Genomic DNA, 16,488 nt, shown 5'->3' with positions numbered 1-16,488 from the left:
CTTGGGTTGAAGAACAGAGATGTGTAGAACATCTGTTATAGAACATATAGTCAGCGCATTCATTTTATAAGAGGAACAGAGGACCGCGATCAAGGCATTTGTCGATGGGAAAGATGTTTTGCCGTAGAGGTTTTCACGGAGCACCAGAGACCTGTGGACCCAGGACCTGCACGGGTTCGGGTCTGTATTTTAAATGGTCCCATCTATTACTTCGGGTCCCAGCCAGGTCTGTTTAATGTTGTGTGTAATAGCTGAGTCGATCGGACTCGGAGAACACCTGGCCTTGATCAGCACGACTTGTGAGTTTTGTGTAACTTGCAAATTGTAAAATTAGGATAAGAAAAGTGTGAGCTGGGAAATAAGGTTTAGAAAAGTAAAAAAAAAAAACACGAGCTCTCTCTCTCTCGCTCGCGCTCTCTCAGCCGTTTAGAAAGTGGGCAGATTTAATGCAAGCGCACGGTAATAATGTACTCAACAATATATTTAAAATTAGCAACAAAATCTCAGGTGAACTATCACAGATGTTTTCTGTGATGCTCAAATTGAGTAAAAAAGCTCATATTTGCTCCAGCTAACGCGTAAGTGCAGTCTCAAGCGCGTGTCATGTTTCTATGGCAACCCGAGCTTCCGCAGTGAGTGTCATGGCTTTAAAAATAATACGAATGAACCGTCTTGTTTAATCTTAAAGTTTTGGTGGTCAGACTCGGCTCACAAAGATGAAAGCAAATAAATAATGCTGACGACAGTGGCCATGGCACCCAATGAGAAATCATTAGTCCAAAAGACGCATTCCGTCACCGTGACATAAAGTGGACTTTTACAGCTGAAATGATGAGAGAATTTAGCATGCTTGGAACAACAAGAGAGGAATATTAAACATCACAATCAGGTACAAGGAAGGGAGACAACGGCCATCATATAGGTAGGCTAAGACAAAAAGTTATATTTTTTCGCAACTTGTTTATTGACTTTTTAAGAGCAGTTTATTGTGGAATATGAGACAATCGGGTCCGTGTTTTCCCGCCGTGGTTCAGTTCCAGCTTTCAAATAATAGTTTACATTTTGTTTACACTCATCTTCTACAAGTTCCAAGCAGCATGTGTGCAGGTGAGTTCTGTTGACAGCTATGCGTCGCTCAACATACGTCACTTACTCTGTAGCTCTGATTGGTTGAAGGTCTGTCCAATTGAGGTCTTTCCTGTGTCGGTTGAAATACGCCCCCATAATCAAAGCCCAATGGAGCAGTATCAGACTCATATTCTGACTAAAATTGAGTATGACCACGTCAGGCTAACATATTGCACCTTTAAAGTAACAAATATTTTTTTACTGTCATAAATTGTTAATTCATAAAAATCACAAGTTTTTGAGGAGCTGTACCACATATTATTTTACACATATTCTGAGACTTGCTTTGTCATATTATTTTTTTTACTGATCTTGACATACAGTGTACCCAGATTTTTCTGTCCTTTATTTGATTAAAATCTTTTAAAAATATTAAAGCTATTTATAGGTTATGGGTATAAGGTTACAAAAGAAATGTTGGGTCAAGTATTTGGATAACAATGTAATGATTTTCTCAGAAAGTTGTCTTATGAAATACGTCACTTAATCTGTGATATCCCACCGATCATTTCCAGTGTCCCAGTAGTTGTCAGAACTAAAATATTTTCTGAGAAGGCTGATCACTGTCTGTCTGAGACAGTGGCCTTGTTGCCTTACGTGACTATTTATGGTGGGAATTACGCTATGGAAAAAAATGACAAACTGCATTCCAAGACTTAAACTGGAAATGGTGGAAAAGAGCACACAATGAGTCTCAGAAGAGCTGAGGGGGAGCAGTAGATGTTCTCATGCTCACATCCACAAATTACTGCTTAGCTATTACCCTTTCACAATTATATACAATGTACATGCATTGTGTATATATGTATGTATGTATATAGTGTCTAAATAAGATGACGTTGATGACAATAGTGCTGTTGAAGATTGTGATGGTAATGAATGTTATCAAATGTGACCAACTGAAAACGTCAATTTAATCTAGCATTTCTCTTTTTACCTGTATTGATTTATAATGAAGCAATAATATTCTTAGTTAATTAGTTTATTTGATGTTTTATGTATCATTATGAGGAGTGTTATGTTGGACCTGTGAAATTTTACAATGGGTTTGGGCATCTGACTACCCATTGGGATGTGACAGACAGAGGCGGAGAGTAATGGAGTATTTTTACTTTCTACTTAAGTACAGTTTTCAAGTATTTACTTTATTTATGTACTTTCTTACTTGTACTCAAGTAAGATTTTAATTACTCTTACTTGAGTAAAAGACACACTATGTTCAATCAAAACTAACAGCTCTTGTTTCATTTAGGGAACAATGCCATTTAAATCATTACCAAATTACCACCAACAATCATGTGTACATTTCTTTTACATAAATTGATCACTTCAAAAGTTTTGATTAAATCAAGACTTAGTGTTTTCAGAAATTTGATTTCCATGCATTTATGAAATCATTTAATTGTTTGTGTAGAGTTACTACCCAAAGTTTAGAAGAAAAATAAAATAGTTTTGAATTAATTGTTTGCTTTTGCAAGAGATGTGTGACATTTTGCATCTTGTGTGCATGTTTTGTGGTTTTGTGTGCAGAGTTTTGAGAAATAGGGCCATCGTTTCAGACATTTTGTGAAAGGAATTTTAAAAAAGCCATCACTAGTCATTATTCAGGTCTAATACAAAAGATTACTGCAGACATTAAATATTTATTGAACTACAAATAAGCAAACTTTTTATTTCATTACCAAAGGTTATTAAACACAATCAAAATATTAAAAATTTATTATACTAAAATTACCAGTTAATGTTAAATCAAGTGCGCAAACAAGTTAAATATTACACCATATAATATTTAAAAAATGTGATAAAACTACATTTTAATGGATATTATAAAAATGTAATGTATAGACATCACAATAACATTTACAGAGTAATGCGTTGCAAACTAGTTTTATATCATTTGAAACTTGTAGAGCAGCAGGGATTTATTTGACCTATAATAGCCTATGCTGTACAGACAGTCACACACAAATGCAGACATTTCCACATTTATTCGTTTCACCCTTTTACAGCAGATTTACTTAGTCATGATCAAAATATTTTTATTTACAATGATCAATATTAAAATACTACATTAATAACTATTTTGTGTCATCCGTCATGTGCCATTTAATGGTATTTGGCTAATTTTAAACATATCATCAGATCTGTGAGTTGTTGTGTCAAGAATGGCTACAATCTGATCCGATTTGACAATGAATTTTTCAGTGTGATTCGTGAACCAATTCAACAGGTTAATTTGGAAAGAATCAACTTGTTCACAAATCAATGATGGTTTTGCTTCTCAGAGGAGGTCGCGATTTCTTCATTTTGAAATGACCGAACGATATGTTCCCTTTAAAGGGTACTTAACACTGCGTCAGCTGCTGACGCTACGGGGATGCATCCTAACAGAACTAGGGCACGGGCAACTTCACGGCAATACCCATAGCCTATTCTGCAAACATCAGCTTCATTGTCTTCAGTTAGCAGTGTAATTGTGTGTGGAAAAGTCTCGTGTTTGTCAGGATCTAGTTCAACGGAGGCAGGAAAATAAAAATAAGATAGGAGAAGGAAAGAAATGTCTACATTATATTACACCAGGCGATGCACATAAGTGGTGTGTCAACTGTTTAGGAGCCATGTAAATCGTGACTCACTTCACGAGTGATGGGAGTGAAGCCTCTGAGCCTTGCGGTTTGGGTCCTGCATCTGCTGAGGCAGCACGGTGGCTGCGATCGTGGGGATCTCTAATGGGGCTATCAGAGGAGCTTGAAGAGGTCTCCCTCACTTCTCTGGGTAGCTCTGCGGCTCTTGTATCTGGCCCGGAAGTCTGGGTAGCGGCTTCTTCCAGGTGTGATGAGAGCAGTTTGCTCACTTCTGGTTCTGAAGAACCAGATATGAAGTCAGTAACAGACATTACATCTAAGTCTTATACTCTAACAGACGGCCCACTCCATCAGCCTATATCCATGGCGGCATTCGTGGTGACGGAGAGGCATTTGTAGCTTAACTATTAAGAAGAGTTAAAAAGACCTCCTTAGTGCCCCAGTCTTGCATTACCTTGCTTTCGGCTTGTGGTTGAGAAGTTCAGGGAGGCGACAGTGCAGTCGGTTGTCTTAAAAAAATATCCCTCACTGGGTCCAGGCTCTTTCAAAGTCTTCTGTTCTTGGAGAGAGGAGCTGAAGGGTAGATTGGCTTCTTGAACCTGTCCTCCGAAGAGTATGGGGAAGAGGCGCCAAGCTGGGAGGAAGCCGAAATCAGACCTGAAGGCTGTGATTTCGGCTAGCAGGAAGGGAAAGATGGGCAATTGAGCTAGATATAATTTTTACTCTAACCCTTTTCTTTTCCTTCCTGGTTGCTTTATTCTTCACTTCTGTGCATATCAGGAGCTTACTATATGATGTGTTAAGTGGACTATTTCAGAAAAATCCATCCAGCTCTCTCATCGGCTGCCCTCTCAAATCCATTGGTTTCTAAGAAAGGCTAGATTCCTCATGGATATCAGCTGGGTTGAGCTTGACACTGAAGACCTATCTTATACAATCTTTATTAGAACTTGAGATGGATTAGGCATTTTGATGTGGCCCAGACTTCAGTTCGGCCTATTTTTCCACTCTTTTAGCCCTTCATCTGGTATCAAAGCCAAGTAAAAAGAACTGCTTTATGTGCTTGAGGAGTCTCTTGCCCTTCCCACTGTATTGTAAAAGACAATACAGTGGGATATATTTTTATATATATATCCCAATATATATTGAGATTGAGCTGGGCAGATGGACTTGTAGCCCTTCCTAGTTTTACTCTCTAGGAGTTGAAATATGATTGATTTTGCTGGGTGGCCCAATTTCATTCCATTCTTCTTGGTTAAGGTTGATCCTTCCTATGATAAGGTTGACAGATGGAATCTAATACCCTCCCCAGTTCATAAACTGGGTGTTCAAGAAGGGCAGAACTTCCTGGTGGTGGAGTTTCTTATCTCACCTTCCACATCCTTTCTGCTGGGCTAATTAAGCAAGGCTAAAGATATCCACCTAAGGTTGAACTTGACAGAAAAAAAGCTCCACAATTTATCAACTAGCAGAGACTGGCATGAGTGTGACTTCCACTATCTCGCTTGTCATCCTCTACAGTTGTTAATCGTGGGTAGTAAGCAGGATTATGCTCCTTGTATATGGATTTGCTCCCATCCTAATAGAGTCTTTGAAAGGTTGAGCAGGCCTTGACAGTTGGAATGGTTTAAATCGCGGTCAGCTACCCATTCTCTGATGCCTCTCTAGAGACCATTAGTCTGGAAGTTGGGAATTCTTCATTTGCATGCTCCCTTTGGTCCGCTCTCATAGGCTTTACTCTCAGAAAAAAAGGTACAGTGCTGTCACTGGGGCGGTACCCTAAGGTACAAAAGTGAAAAGGTACATCTTTGTACCTTACTAACCCCTAAATGGTACATATAAGTACCTTAAAGGTGCCATGTGTAAAAATTGAGGTAAAAATATCAAAAAAATGACCTTCATCAAAAGAATGAGAAGAAATAAGGGCGATGATGTCATTAAAAAAAAAGTCAAGTTATAGTGCTGCAGAGATATCAACCTTAATTAGCATTACTAGCCCCGGCCCGACAGGTGTCGTAATACTAGTCTCGGCCATGGGAGGCGGTATGCGGGCAACATAACCACCAGCCAACCTGCAATACACGAATAACTCGCACGGCTTGTGGGCGTACTTGAACCTGATGTCAATCATGTGGAAAGTACAGCCCACTACTTCATTTCAGTTAAGGGAAGAGAGCGGATGGATGGCCGAAGCCCTTGGCCCCTTAAATGTATCTGATATGATAACAATAGCTGCTTTACCTGACTGGAAAAAGCGAAAGTGCGCGCGCCTAGCGACTGTCCCGTCCCGTCATAATAAAAGTCCCGGTACTCGCGAGCCGTGTGTTTTTGTATAACAATTGATCCAGCGGCCGTGCTTAACCGCACAACACTTGTTCCTGCTCTGCTTTACACTACAGTAACGTTAATAACCGCATCCATAAACATGATTTCTGCCCGAGTCCTATTTTCCACCGGCTGTGAGGTGAAGACCACATGTCCCAAAATACTGCGCTCACACCTGGCGTCATCAAAATACGCCTTGGTTTAGAATAGGCGCCCTCCAGTGGACGGAAAGTTGCATAGTGCACCTTTAAAAGTACATTAAGAGTGCAAATTAGTACCTTAAAGGTACATAGTAGTACTTTAAAGACATATTCGTACCTTTTCAGTTTTGTACCTTAGGGTACCGCCCCAGTGACAGCAATGTACCTTTTTTTCTGACAGTATAGGAATCGTATGTAGATATATCATCTCTATGTTTCATCTTCGCCTTGTTTGGCAGATGGGTGTGCTATGAGCTTAGCTTAGGTTATGTCTGTTAGCTCTGCTCTTATAGATATGCTCTGGGGCTCTGTGTGACATCACCACACTGGTGTTGACCAATGGTATTGGTGTGAAGTTTTATTTTGGGAAACTTATGTTTTTACTTCAATAGATTCCAAAGCATAAAATCATACTATTACTCCACTGCATTTCATAAAGCATATTGTTCCTCATATTTCAAACTAAATAAATCACTGTATAGATACTTAAATACAGTAATAAAGTAAAATAACTTTATTCCTGTCCACCTCTGTATACAAGCAGTTACAGTATAAGATATAAAGTCACAATTATGAGGATTGAAGTTGCATTTACATTATATAAACTTGTAATCATGATATATACATTTGAAAAAAAAGATTGAAGTCTAGATTTCACAGTAAATGTCATGTGCAGTATTAAGCCTTCAAAAAAGGTTGAATTTGTATTGTACATGTCTGCTTTAGCTTCTCTATGTTTTCATTTTGTCTGAATATGAGTATTAAGAATTACGGTGTGATCAAATCTGCCATTGTTCAGCAAATTTTCAGCTGTAAAATCCAATTTCAATAGGATTTCTCACTATATAGGAATTTCCTGTGAGGGCGAAATATTTGAAAATGAAAATTTCGCAATAGATTCCACTTGCTAGGTTTGAAAGTGACTTTAACAAAAGTTTTATACATTGCTATACTATAATTGACTTTTTTGCCCAATAATGTACAATATAAAGGTGTCAAAGCAAAATTAAAGTTAAGCTAATGACATCCGATTTAATTGCAAATATGAAGTTTTCTCCATCTTTCATTATTCAAAAAGATATTCATTAGAAATCACTGCAGTGATGAAAAGAAGCACCTATCCTCAGAATGATAAAACACTTTTTTTCTCTCTCTTTCTCTACATAATCCCAGTATAGAACAGAGGAGAAGCTAATATCCTTGTTTCCTTGAAGGGGTGAGATATGGTGTACTCAAGGGAACCTATGAAGGAAAATACATAAAGTAAACATGTTTTTTTCCACTGTGGCCTAAATAAACCCTTTTTTTGTGCTGAGATTTAATGCTTGAGCACTTATTTATTTAGTCTTGTGACTTCTACTACCCCTTGACCCTTGCCCTTACGTCCTCTCTTTAAGGGTGATTCATTTCCACTTGCATACAAAGGATTGAATGATATTATTTAAATACTATCTTGAGGAGTTGTTTACTGTGGTAACACTGGTAACACTTACCATCATGTTACATTGCCACATTTCACATAATTTTACATGTCCCCCTTTAGAACTAGTGTAACTCTGTTTGCTTGTAAGTGTTCCTTTTGAGGTTTAGTCATTTAACAGACTAGGTTTATCTGACCTTAAATTAGATTTTGTTTATAGTGTTGTGCAGATGAGTTTGGACAATAATCTCAGATCAGGGGCTAGTTGCATAAACTTAGCCACTACGTTAAGACTGTGTCTTAAGCACTTATTTGTCCAACTAACAATTGGTCAAAATGTAATCAGTGTTACTTTTCTAATTCAAAATGAACTGATCTACCATATTATGTAAATTATTTTAAAAAGTTAGGGCCAGTCTTAAAGAAAAAAGACTAGTCTAAGTGGTTTATGCAACCGGCCCCAGGTCATCTAAGTAGCCTTTGAGTATTAATAAAATGAGAATGAAATTACTGAGATAATAAGACAGTTATTTTTAATAATAATTTTGTTTTGTTTGGTGATAAAAAACATAAGATTGCAAACTTAAAGTACACTTGTTCCAACATATTCTTGGATGTTTAGTGAATCAAGCTACATGCCTAAACATGTCATTGCAGTGGCAAAATAAGGAAAATAAGGTACACACACTCAAGTTAAGGCCACACTCCTTAAGCAGAGATTTATAGCCAATCATTGTTTGTGTGTTGTCATGGGGTTTGCCACAAGTGCGTCCCAGGCTTCCTAGTATTTCAGCAAACGGCCATCTGCATATAAACGACCAGCTCTGAGACAGATCAGATCACCCAGCAGTCGCTTTGGTGAGAATATTGCCCAAGTGGAATGGAAACTTCATTTCAGGGCTAATATTAGCCTGGCCCTCTGGAAAATTCCTTCTAAAAGTTCACAAGCTGAGAAAAGGCAAAGAATTTGTTTGGTGTTTTTCTTGACAGTATACACAAAACGAGGCATTCGCTTTTGTCTTTGGGATATGTATTAAAGCTCCGGGAGAAACTTGCAAGGTTCACCCATGTCCTTTTACAGGGTTTCAGTTTTCAGTTAGTTGAAATAAACACCAATTATCAGGAGCAGGAGCTCATTGAATCTTTTGTGTAAAGTTTTTTTAGACAGCACAATGCGTATGACATGCTTGTCCACTCCAGTGGAGATATCTCACCAAGACTGGACTACTTTTGTTCAAAGACACAATACACAATATTTTGAGACTGAACCCAGTTACTCTAGACCTCTAGACCTTCAATATCAAAGACAAAACACTTCAGTGTTTTGGGAAACAGGATCAGACTTTTGAGAGCGTGGCTTCATGTAATAGATTCTTTGAGATACTCTAGCATGTTGGTTGTACAGGTACAGTACATATGTTGTATAATTTGTTAAGATTTGATGTAGAAAGCACAATAGGATTGTTGATTGATGCTAATGCCATAATCAGCCTGCAAACAGCAGTTACACATTGAAAGGCAATAAAAGTCAATGTGGTCCAGTGTTGTTTTGGACCCTTACTGGCTTTAGATTAATGAGCGAAAACTGTTGAAAAATTACTTCAAATATCTTTTGTATTCTAAAAAGAAAATAGTTCATTTTAAGCTTGATTACATTTCGAAACAAACAGCTTAAACTGTTTTTCTAATAAAACTCTAAACAAATCTATTATTTCCTAGGTAAATCTCACCTGGCAATAGTCCAACGGGTTAACAACGAAGGAGAAGGCGACCCATTCTACGAAGTTCTTGGCATTATCACCCTGGAGGATGTCATTGAAGAAATCATCAAGTCTGAAATCCTGGATGAGACAGACTTATATAGTATGTGCCATGAATGTCATGTACTTTTGCATGTGTTTTTACAACGAGCGGTTTAAAAAGTCCATTGTAAAGTCGTGTAAAATGACAGTGTCATGGATAAATGTGGATTTTGTATCTAATGTCTTAAAAAAATACTAGCTTGTTCAAATATGAGCAATTTTCCCCATTTAGTACTTTTGCCATATTTACTAACAGCTTGCGCCAGCCCAAACCCTCTTTTGGCGTAATAGCTCTGAAAAGGTATGGACAGTTAACTTAACGCACAAAAAAGTCTTAAACCAGATGCTAATTTGAACTGTTCTAGGCAGATTGCATTGGTCATTATGGAAAGATCCGGCTGCGTCTGTGTTCTTTTATTTGCGCATCAACAGTACATCAGGCACAGAACTTTCCACTCCCTTTTTTGGAATTGTGGTCTTGCGCTAATATAACCCCGTTTAGTCAATCTGGCCCTTAGTTTTATGTAGTTTAGTTTCAGTAGATTGACATTACCAAAATCGTTTACTTTTTATGGTAACACTTTACAATAAGGTTTCAATTAGTTAACATGAGTTCTTTTTCTGTTGACTCGTTCAACATCTCAAATGCCTCTTGTGGGACCATCTGTGAAGCCCTATGCAATTACACCTCCCGAGAAGCTCCACCCCATTCTATATAAACAGCTGCACAGGCCCAAAGCTTGGAGTCCTTTTTTCAGTACACTTAGTCTTAGTTTGGTAAGACTAAACTGTCCAAAATACAAGCTACCACTTGACATAGTGCGTCAGGCCAATTAAAATAAGAAGTGTAGTGAAATACTTAACCAAGCATATATAATAGATAAAAAGTGACTTTAAAAAGTGATTCACATGACTTCTTCTATGAAGGCTAACATGTCCAGAGCACCTTCTCACACTTGTCATGGTGGATGTGGAATTACTATTGCAGTTAAGGATCCGCACGTGGTATGCCCGGCATGTCTGGGCCCAGAGCATGCCCAAGAGCATTACAGACAGCAATCTTCTGTAAGCAGTGCAGTAAACTTTCACCCCGCAGTGCTGCGCAGGAGAGCGGTGTTTGTACAGGATGTGTGTCGTGATCCCTCACAGGGGATAGACAGCACGGCATCCCCGGAGAAAATAGAATCTCCTATGTCAATGACAAGTTAGGCTGACCTGCTTAATCCTTCGCATGTGCTTGAGGAACTGGTCGCTTTCGAGATGGACAGAGAACCGTTCCTGAAGGTTCTTCTGGACGACTATCACGCTTCCGTCGCTGCCTCTGATGATCTGTTAGATGAGAGAGAGGAGGAGGATAAAGGAAGATATGTTTGTTCTTCAAACAGAGTCCCTGGGTTACCTTACAGGGGTAGACAAACAGGAGACAGCAGCAGGGTCTGTAACTCATTTATGATCATTTGAGCCAGGGTGGCAAATCCTCACGATTCATTTTAAATTTAGATATGGTGAGAGAGTTGGAGCTAACATTTTAAAATGAATATTTTAAGTTGTTTTGTTTCGCTGTGATGTATAGACACATTTCCCTTATGCATTTAGGTAAGAAATGTGTTTATTGCTTAACTTATAAAGTTATAGGCACATAACTTGATGCAACGTTTGATGGGCAACGTGGGGGAGAGGACGCTGGCGTTGTCTGTTCGCCGCTTCTCCACCCACAACAAATCATGTTATGTACTATTAGATTTACATTTTATTTTATGTCCTTATGTTTGTGACTAGTCTAACAGTCAGAGCTACAATTGGGACTGTTGCTGATTGCTGGCAGCCACTGAGAGGTCGTTGTTCGTCGTTTCACCGTTTTCAACCGCTTCTCTAATGTTTACGTTTGAATTGCTGCGGTTGGTTTCTGATTTGGAGGACATTTGATGTTTCTCGCCGCGGGTGCTCACTGGTGGTCTCCCTTGGGCTTGGGCTGCATGGTGGCTGAAGTTTGCACCGGGCTAGCGTCATCCGGGCTCTCGTCGTCGGCGTCCGGCATGATGTTGGGATGTTCCGCTTCTCGGCTGCGCCGCTGTTCCGTCCTGCATTGCGACCGTGGAGCGGCTTGGACATCTGCGCCGGCCCCGGTGTGTCCACAGAAGTGCCCGGAGGAATGTTCTGCCTCCTGCATGGTGCTGCAGCGATCCCCATCGTTTGAATCATCATGAAGAAGACCCATCATCTGGTCTTCAGCTGTCGTGCCTCGGCGATGTCATCGGGACACTGCCGCTGAGAAATCTGAAACATGGAGTGGACCACAGTGTGCTGCGGAGCTAACAGAGACTTCCACCATCAGCTCTGTTTCTGTTCACCATCAGCTCTGTTTCTGTTCACCATCAGCTCTGTTTCTGTTCACCATCAGCTCTGTTTCTGTTCACCATCAGCTCTGTTTCTGTTCACCATCAGCTCTGTTTCTGTTCACCATCAGCTCTGTTTCTGTGTTGGTTGATTGTTTGTAGTATTCTATATTTTTACTTGTTATTCTTTTTTTGTTGTTATCCCCCCCCCCCACCTTTGTTGCACTTTGAGATTCTTCGGAATGAAAAGTGCATTATAAATAAAATCTATTATTATTATTATTATTATTATTATATGCACACACACACACACACACACACACACATATACACACATACTGTATATAAACCATATTTTAAAAACTTAAATTTTTAAATGTACATTTTATTTGTCATATTAAAGGGTTAGTTCACCCCAAAATGAAAATTCTGTCAATAATTACTTACCCTAATGTCGGTTGACACCCGTAATACCTCCATTCATCTTCGGAACACAAATGAAGAAATTTTTGTCGAAGGCTCAGAAAGGCCTTCATTGACACCAATGACATTTCCTCTCTCAAGACCAATAAAAGGCACTAAATACGTCGTTACAAAGGCCATCTCACTACAGTGGCTCTACAATAATTTTATGAAGTGACGAGAATAGTTTTTGTGTGCAAAAAACCTAAATAACAACTTATATAGTAATGGGCCGATTTCAAAACAAAGATTCAAACGGTTATGAATCAGCGTATCGATTCATGTCATTGCTTTGTCATGGTAACATTCCAGGTGAAAAAAATGAGGGAATTGTGTAGTCTGTCATTGCTCCCTTCGCCAAGTGCATTCCAAACGTCTTCATTATGACACAAAAGTGCTCCGCTCCCTCCAAAGTCCCCACTTCAAGGGCTCTGCCCTTCGGAGGGAGTGGGGCATTATAGGGATGCTCACTTCCAATTGGAATTGACCCTTGACTTTCTTATTGAGTGAGTCATTGAATCATTCATTCAGCCAATTCGTACAAACTGATTGATTCATTCAGTACTGAGAAACGCAAAACAGTTCTGCTGTGGCTTTGTTTGGAACCATTTTCATCTGCGAAATAACAGGCAATAAGTTTAAATGTAGCACTTAATATTAACTTCTTGTTTATTAAGCTGCTCTACAAAATCAATATCACATTGCAATATTTAGGGGGGAAAACCACACTCTCCATGTGATTGCTTAACTATATTATATGATATAAATATAGACTAAAATACAAATACACAATACAGGACTATTTTTAAGGCCTTTTTTAATTTAGCAAATCATGCAGTGAGAGTGTGCACTCTAAATGTACAGGCACAGATCGAAAAGTCCATATCACGCACGGTATGCGCAGACTCTCTAGGCGTGTTTTTTGTTTTTTTTACAAATTGAGATACATACTTAATAGTGTCAGATTGCACACTGTTAAAACAATAATTGAGATATTATCATATACAATTTACACTCACCTAGAGGATTATTAGGAACACCATACTAATACTCTGTTTGACCCCCTTTCGCCTTCAGAACTGCCTTAAGTGTACGTGGCATTGATTCAACAAGGTGCTGAAAGTATTCTTTAGAAATGTTGGCCCATTTTGATAGGATAGCATCTTGCAGTTGATGGAGATTTTTGGGATGCACATCCAGGGAACGAAGCTCCCGTTCCACCACATCCCAAAGATGCTCTATTGGGTTGAGATCTCGTGACTGTGGGGGGCATTTTAGTACAGTGAACTCATTGTCATGTTCAAAAAACCAATTTAAAATGATTCAAACTTTGTGACATGGTGCATTATCCTGCTGGAAGTAGCCATCAGCGGATGGGTTCATGGTGGTCATAAAGGGATGGTCAGAAACAATGCTCAGGTAGGCCGTGGCATTTAAACGATGCCCAATTGGCACTAAGGGGCCTAAAGTGTGCCAAGAAAACATCCCCCACACCATTACACCACCACCAGCATGCAAAGTGGTAACAAGGCATGATGGATCCATGCTCTCACTCTTATTATCATCACCTATGGCAGGGTTCCTTAAATCCGGTCCTGGAGGGCCACTGTCCCGCAGAATTTAGTTCCAGCCCTAATCAAACACACCTGGACAAGCTAGTCAAAGTTTTCTGAGTTCTTAGAAAACTGAAGGTACGTGAGTTTGAACATGGTTTCAGTTAAACACTGCAGGACAGTGGCCCTCCAGGGCTGTATTTGAGGAACCCTGACCTAGGGGAATAGAAGTTCCACCCAGAGATGGTTAAGGAAATATTGGGTAAATATGGCCAGAAGAGGTAGCCTGGGAAAACCCAGACTACTTACGGCAAATCTAGATTTGCTCTGCAAGTAGTCTGGCAAAGAGCCCATTCAAGCCAATTTCCAATCCGTCGAAATCGCGGCACCAATCAGAAACGTTGGGGCGGGCTTTGCACGATGACGACAGCGTAGAGACGGTGAAGCAGATTTTGTACATTACAAAGATCGATGCCGCCATTGAACATCACTCGTTCGAGTCAGTCTGTTTTTAGCGATTTAAACTTTTACTTTTCATTAAAAACACTCGGCTACCAGTTGTGGATTACACGCCTACTTTGATGAGGAGGTTGGGGAGTGTGATCATGTGCTAACACCACACAGCAGCTCCGTATCTGGCCTTTCTGTGCTTATTTCCTCACACTAGATCTGGTAATCATGTAAATAACTGTAAATAAATAACTTGCGCATATTCGAACACATCTGAAATTACTGAATTTGAATAAAGTGTGTGAGACACAATTTTTCAAAGACTCATCAATATTATTTTTTAAATATGGCAAATCGGGTTCTAATCGCAATACAAGTGCCTTCTTTTACAACGGCAAAAGTCATAAGAAGCCTTTGCAACATCTTCCTCGAAATCACAAACAGAGAACTGCTCCCTCAGATGTTTCTCCGTTGCTCTGCATAAGTCATCGTCCGTTGGTGACGCCCCTTTGGAAATTATTTGTCTATGAAGCTTTGCCAGACCCTAATTCAGTTACTACTGAGAATGGTCTGGTTTAACCAGGCTACAGACGAGGGGCCTGAATATTGGGCATTATCTATATCCAATAGTGAGATGTCAAACGGGTTGACCGATAGAGGTATGGTTGTAACCTCTGAGAGAAATGAGTGAGACATCTCAACAGAAGGCCTCTTATTCATCTGCTCGGAAGAGCTGTAAAGTATGCTATTTTGGGCCAGTGGTGCTGTTTATATAGGACGGGGTGGGGCTTCACAGGAGCGCTGACCTGATAGGTGTGACTGCATTGGGCTTCACGGATGTCCAAGCAAGACGCTTTTCCCAAAGTAAGATATCTTAGGCCCCGTCCACACGGAGACGCGTTTAGCTGTATACGTATAAATTTTGTACCGTATCAGCGTTTCGTCCACACGGATCCGGCGTTTTAGAAGCATACATCCGATATTTTTCGAAACCGGATCCCAAAGCAGATAAATCTGAAAACGCTCATCTTCCGTCTTCGTGTGAATCCGTATATTTTCTGAAACGGTGATGTCATCACACTACGTCCAGCACGGTGAAAGAGGTAAGGAATACAACTACGGGCACTGGGCATGCGCACATCAATATCGCGTCATTTAATTAACGTATCTGCATTATTGTAAGGGTATGTTTTGGGTTGGGGTAGGTGTAGGCATTAATAAAACACATCTGTTAAGTAGCAAATGTATTTATTGTTATTTTATTGTAAAAATTTGCCTCACCTCCGACCACTGCTTTACCCCTTCAAGCCACAACTCTTCTTCTCCGTTTTTAGTGTATTTCTGTGGCAGAATTACAGCGCCACACACTGGCCTGGCATGCAAACTACATCGTTTTTAGTCCGTTTTTGTAATCTCGTGTGGACGCAGATATTTCTTGAAACAAGGAAAAAAAAAGATCGGATTGGGAAAGCGCTGGCTTCGTGTGGACAGGGCCTCAATTTGTAAATCACACAAGGTCCACAGATAATACTTATCCAGTGCAAATAGCGCTTTAGTTAATGTTACTAATACATTATTAAAATCAAGTTATATATGTTAATATTAGTGAATGCACTGTAAACTTACATGAACAAACATTAAACAACTGTATTTTGATTAACTAACATTAGCTATGTTTCCATCCACCTGTTTTTATGTGCATTTTGAGATAGCGCATCTAAAAATGCTGAATGGAAACGGCAAGATGCGTATTAATTCTAAACATGCACATCAAAAAGTGCACTTGTTTGAGTTGGATACATTTTCTATCCTATACGAAAACATGAAAATAAACTACGATGGAAATACATTTACCAAATAAATTCCTCAATGCATGTAAAAAAAAAAAAAAAAAAAAAAATGATGTGACTTTCACAATGTAACAGCATAACTGTACTAACAAGCAGAAAAACCTTGTTTGCAAAGCTGTTTTGCTCATTCAGAAGTCTGTTTTCAAAGATGCTCGGTATATTTCCCTCCTAGAACTGTCCTGAACATCTGCCTCTGAAAGCAAGACAAGTTTATTGAGGCGCACAAGTTTCTCTGAGACGCAAATCATTTATTATATACGAAAATTATTATATATGTTGGCTTCTCCTAAGTTTCTTAGTGATTTTTTTTAAATGATTGTTTATCGGAAAGTGACGATTATTTTCTCTTCGACGCACTAGATTTTTGACAGTATTTA

The 16,488-nt window shown here is 39.3% G+C and overlaps 1 protein-coding gene across 2 annotated transcripts in view; it reads left to right on the top strand.

The window, feature by feature from the left end:
- cnnm2b (cyclin and CBS domain divalent metal cation transport mediator 2b) overlaps window positions 1–16,488 on the top strand; it is a 63,390-nt gene that overhangs the window by 28,600 nt on the left and 18,302 nt on the right. For both annotated transcript variants that reach the window (XM_067441434.1, XM_067441432.1), the window contains exon 2: window positions 9,378–9,521. In XM_067441434.1, the coding sequence (XP_067297535.1) occupies window positions 9,378–9,521 (144 nt within the window). The remainder of the gene's footprint in view (window positions 1–9,377; window positions 9,522–16,488) is intronic.

The sequence above is a fragment of the Pseudorasbora parva genome, chromosome 4 (assembly GCF_024679245.1).
Source record: "Pseudorasbora parva isolate DD20220531a chromosome 4, ASM2467924v1, whole genome shotgun sequence".
NCBI classification, from domain to species: Eukaryota; Metazoa; Chordata; class Actinopteri; order Cypriniformes; family Gobionidae; genus Pseudorasbora; species Pseudorasbora parva.
Note: the sequence above shows the minus strand (reverse complement) of the source record. Positions and strands in the feature narration are given on the sequence as shown.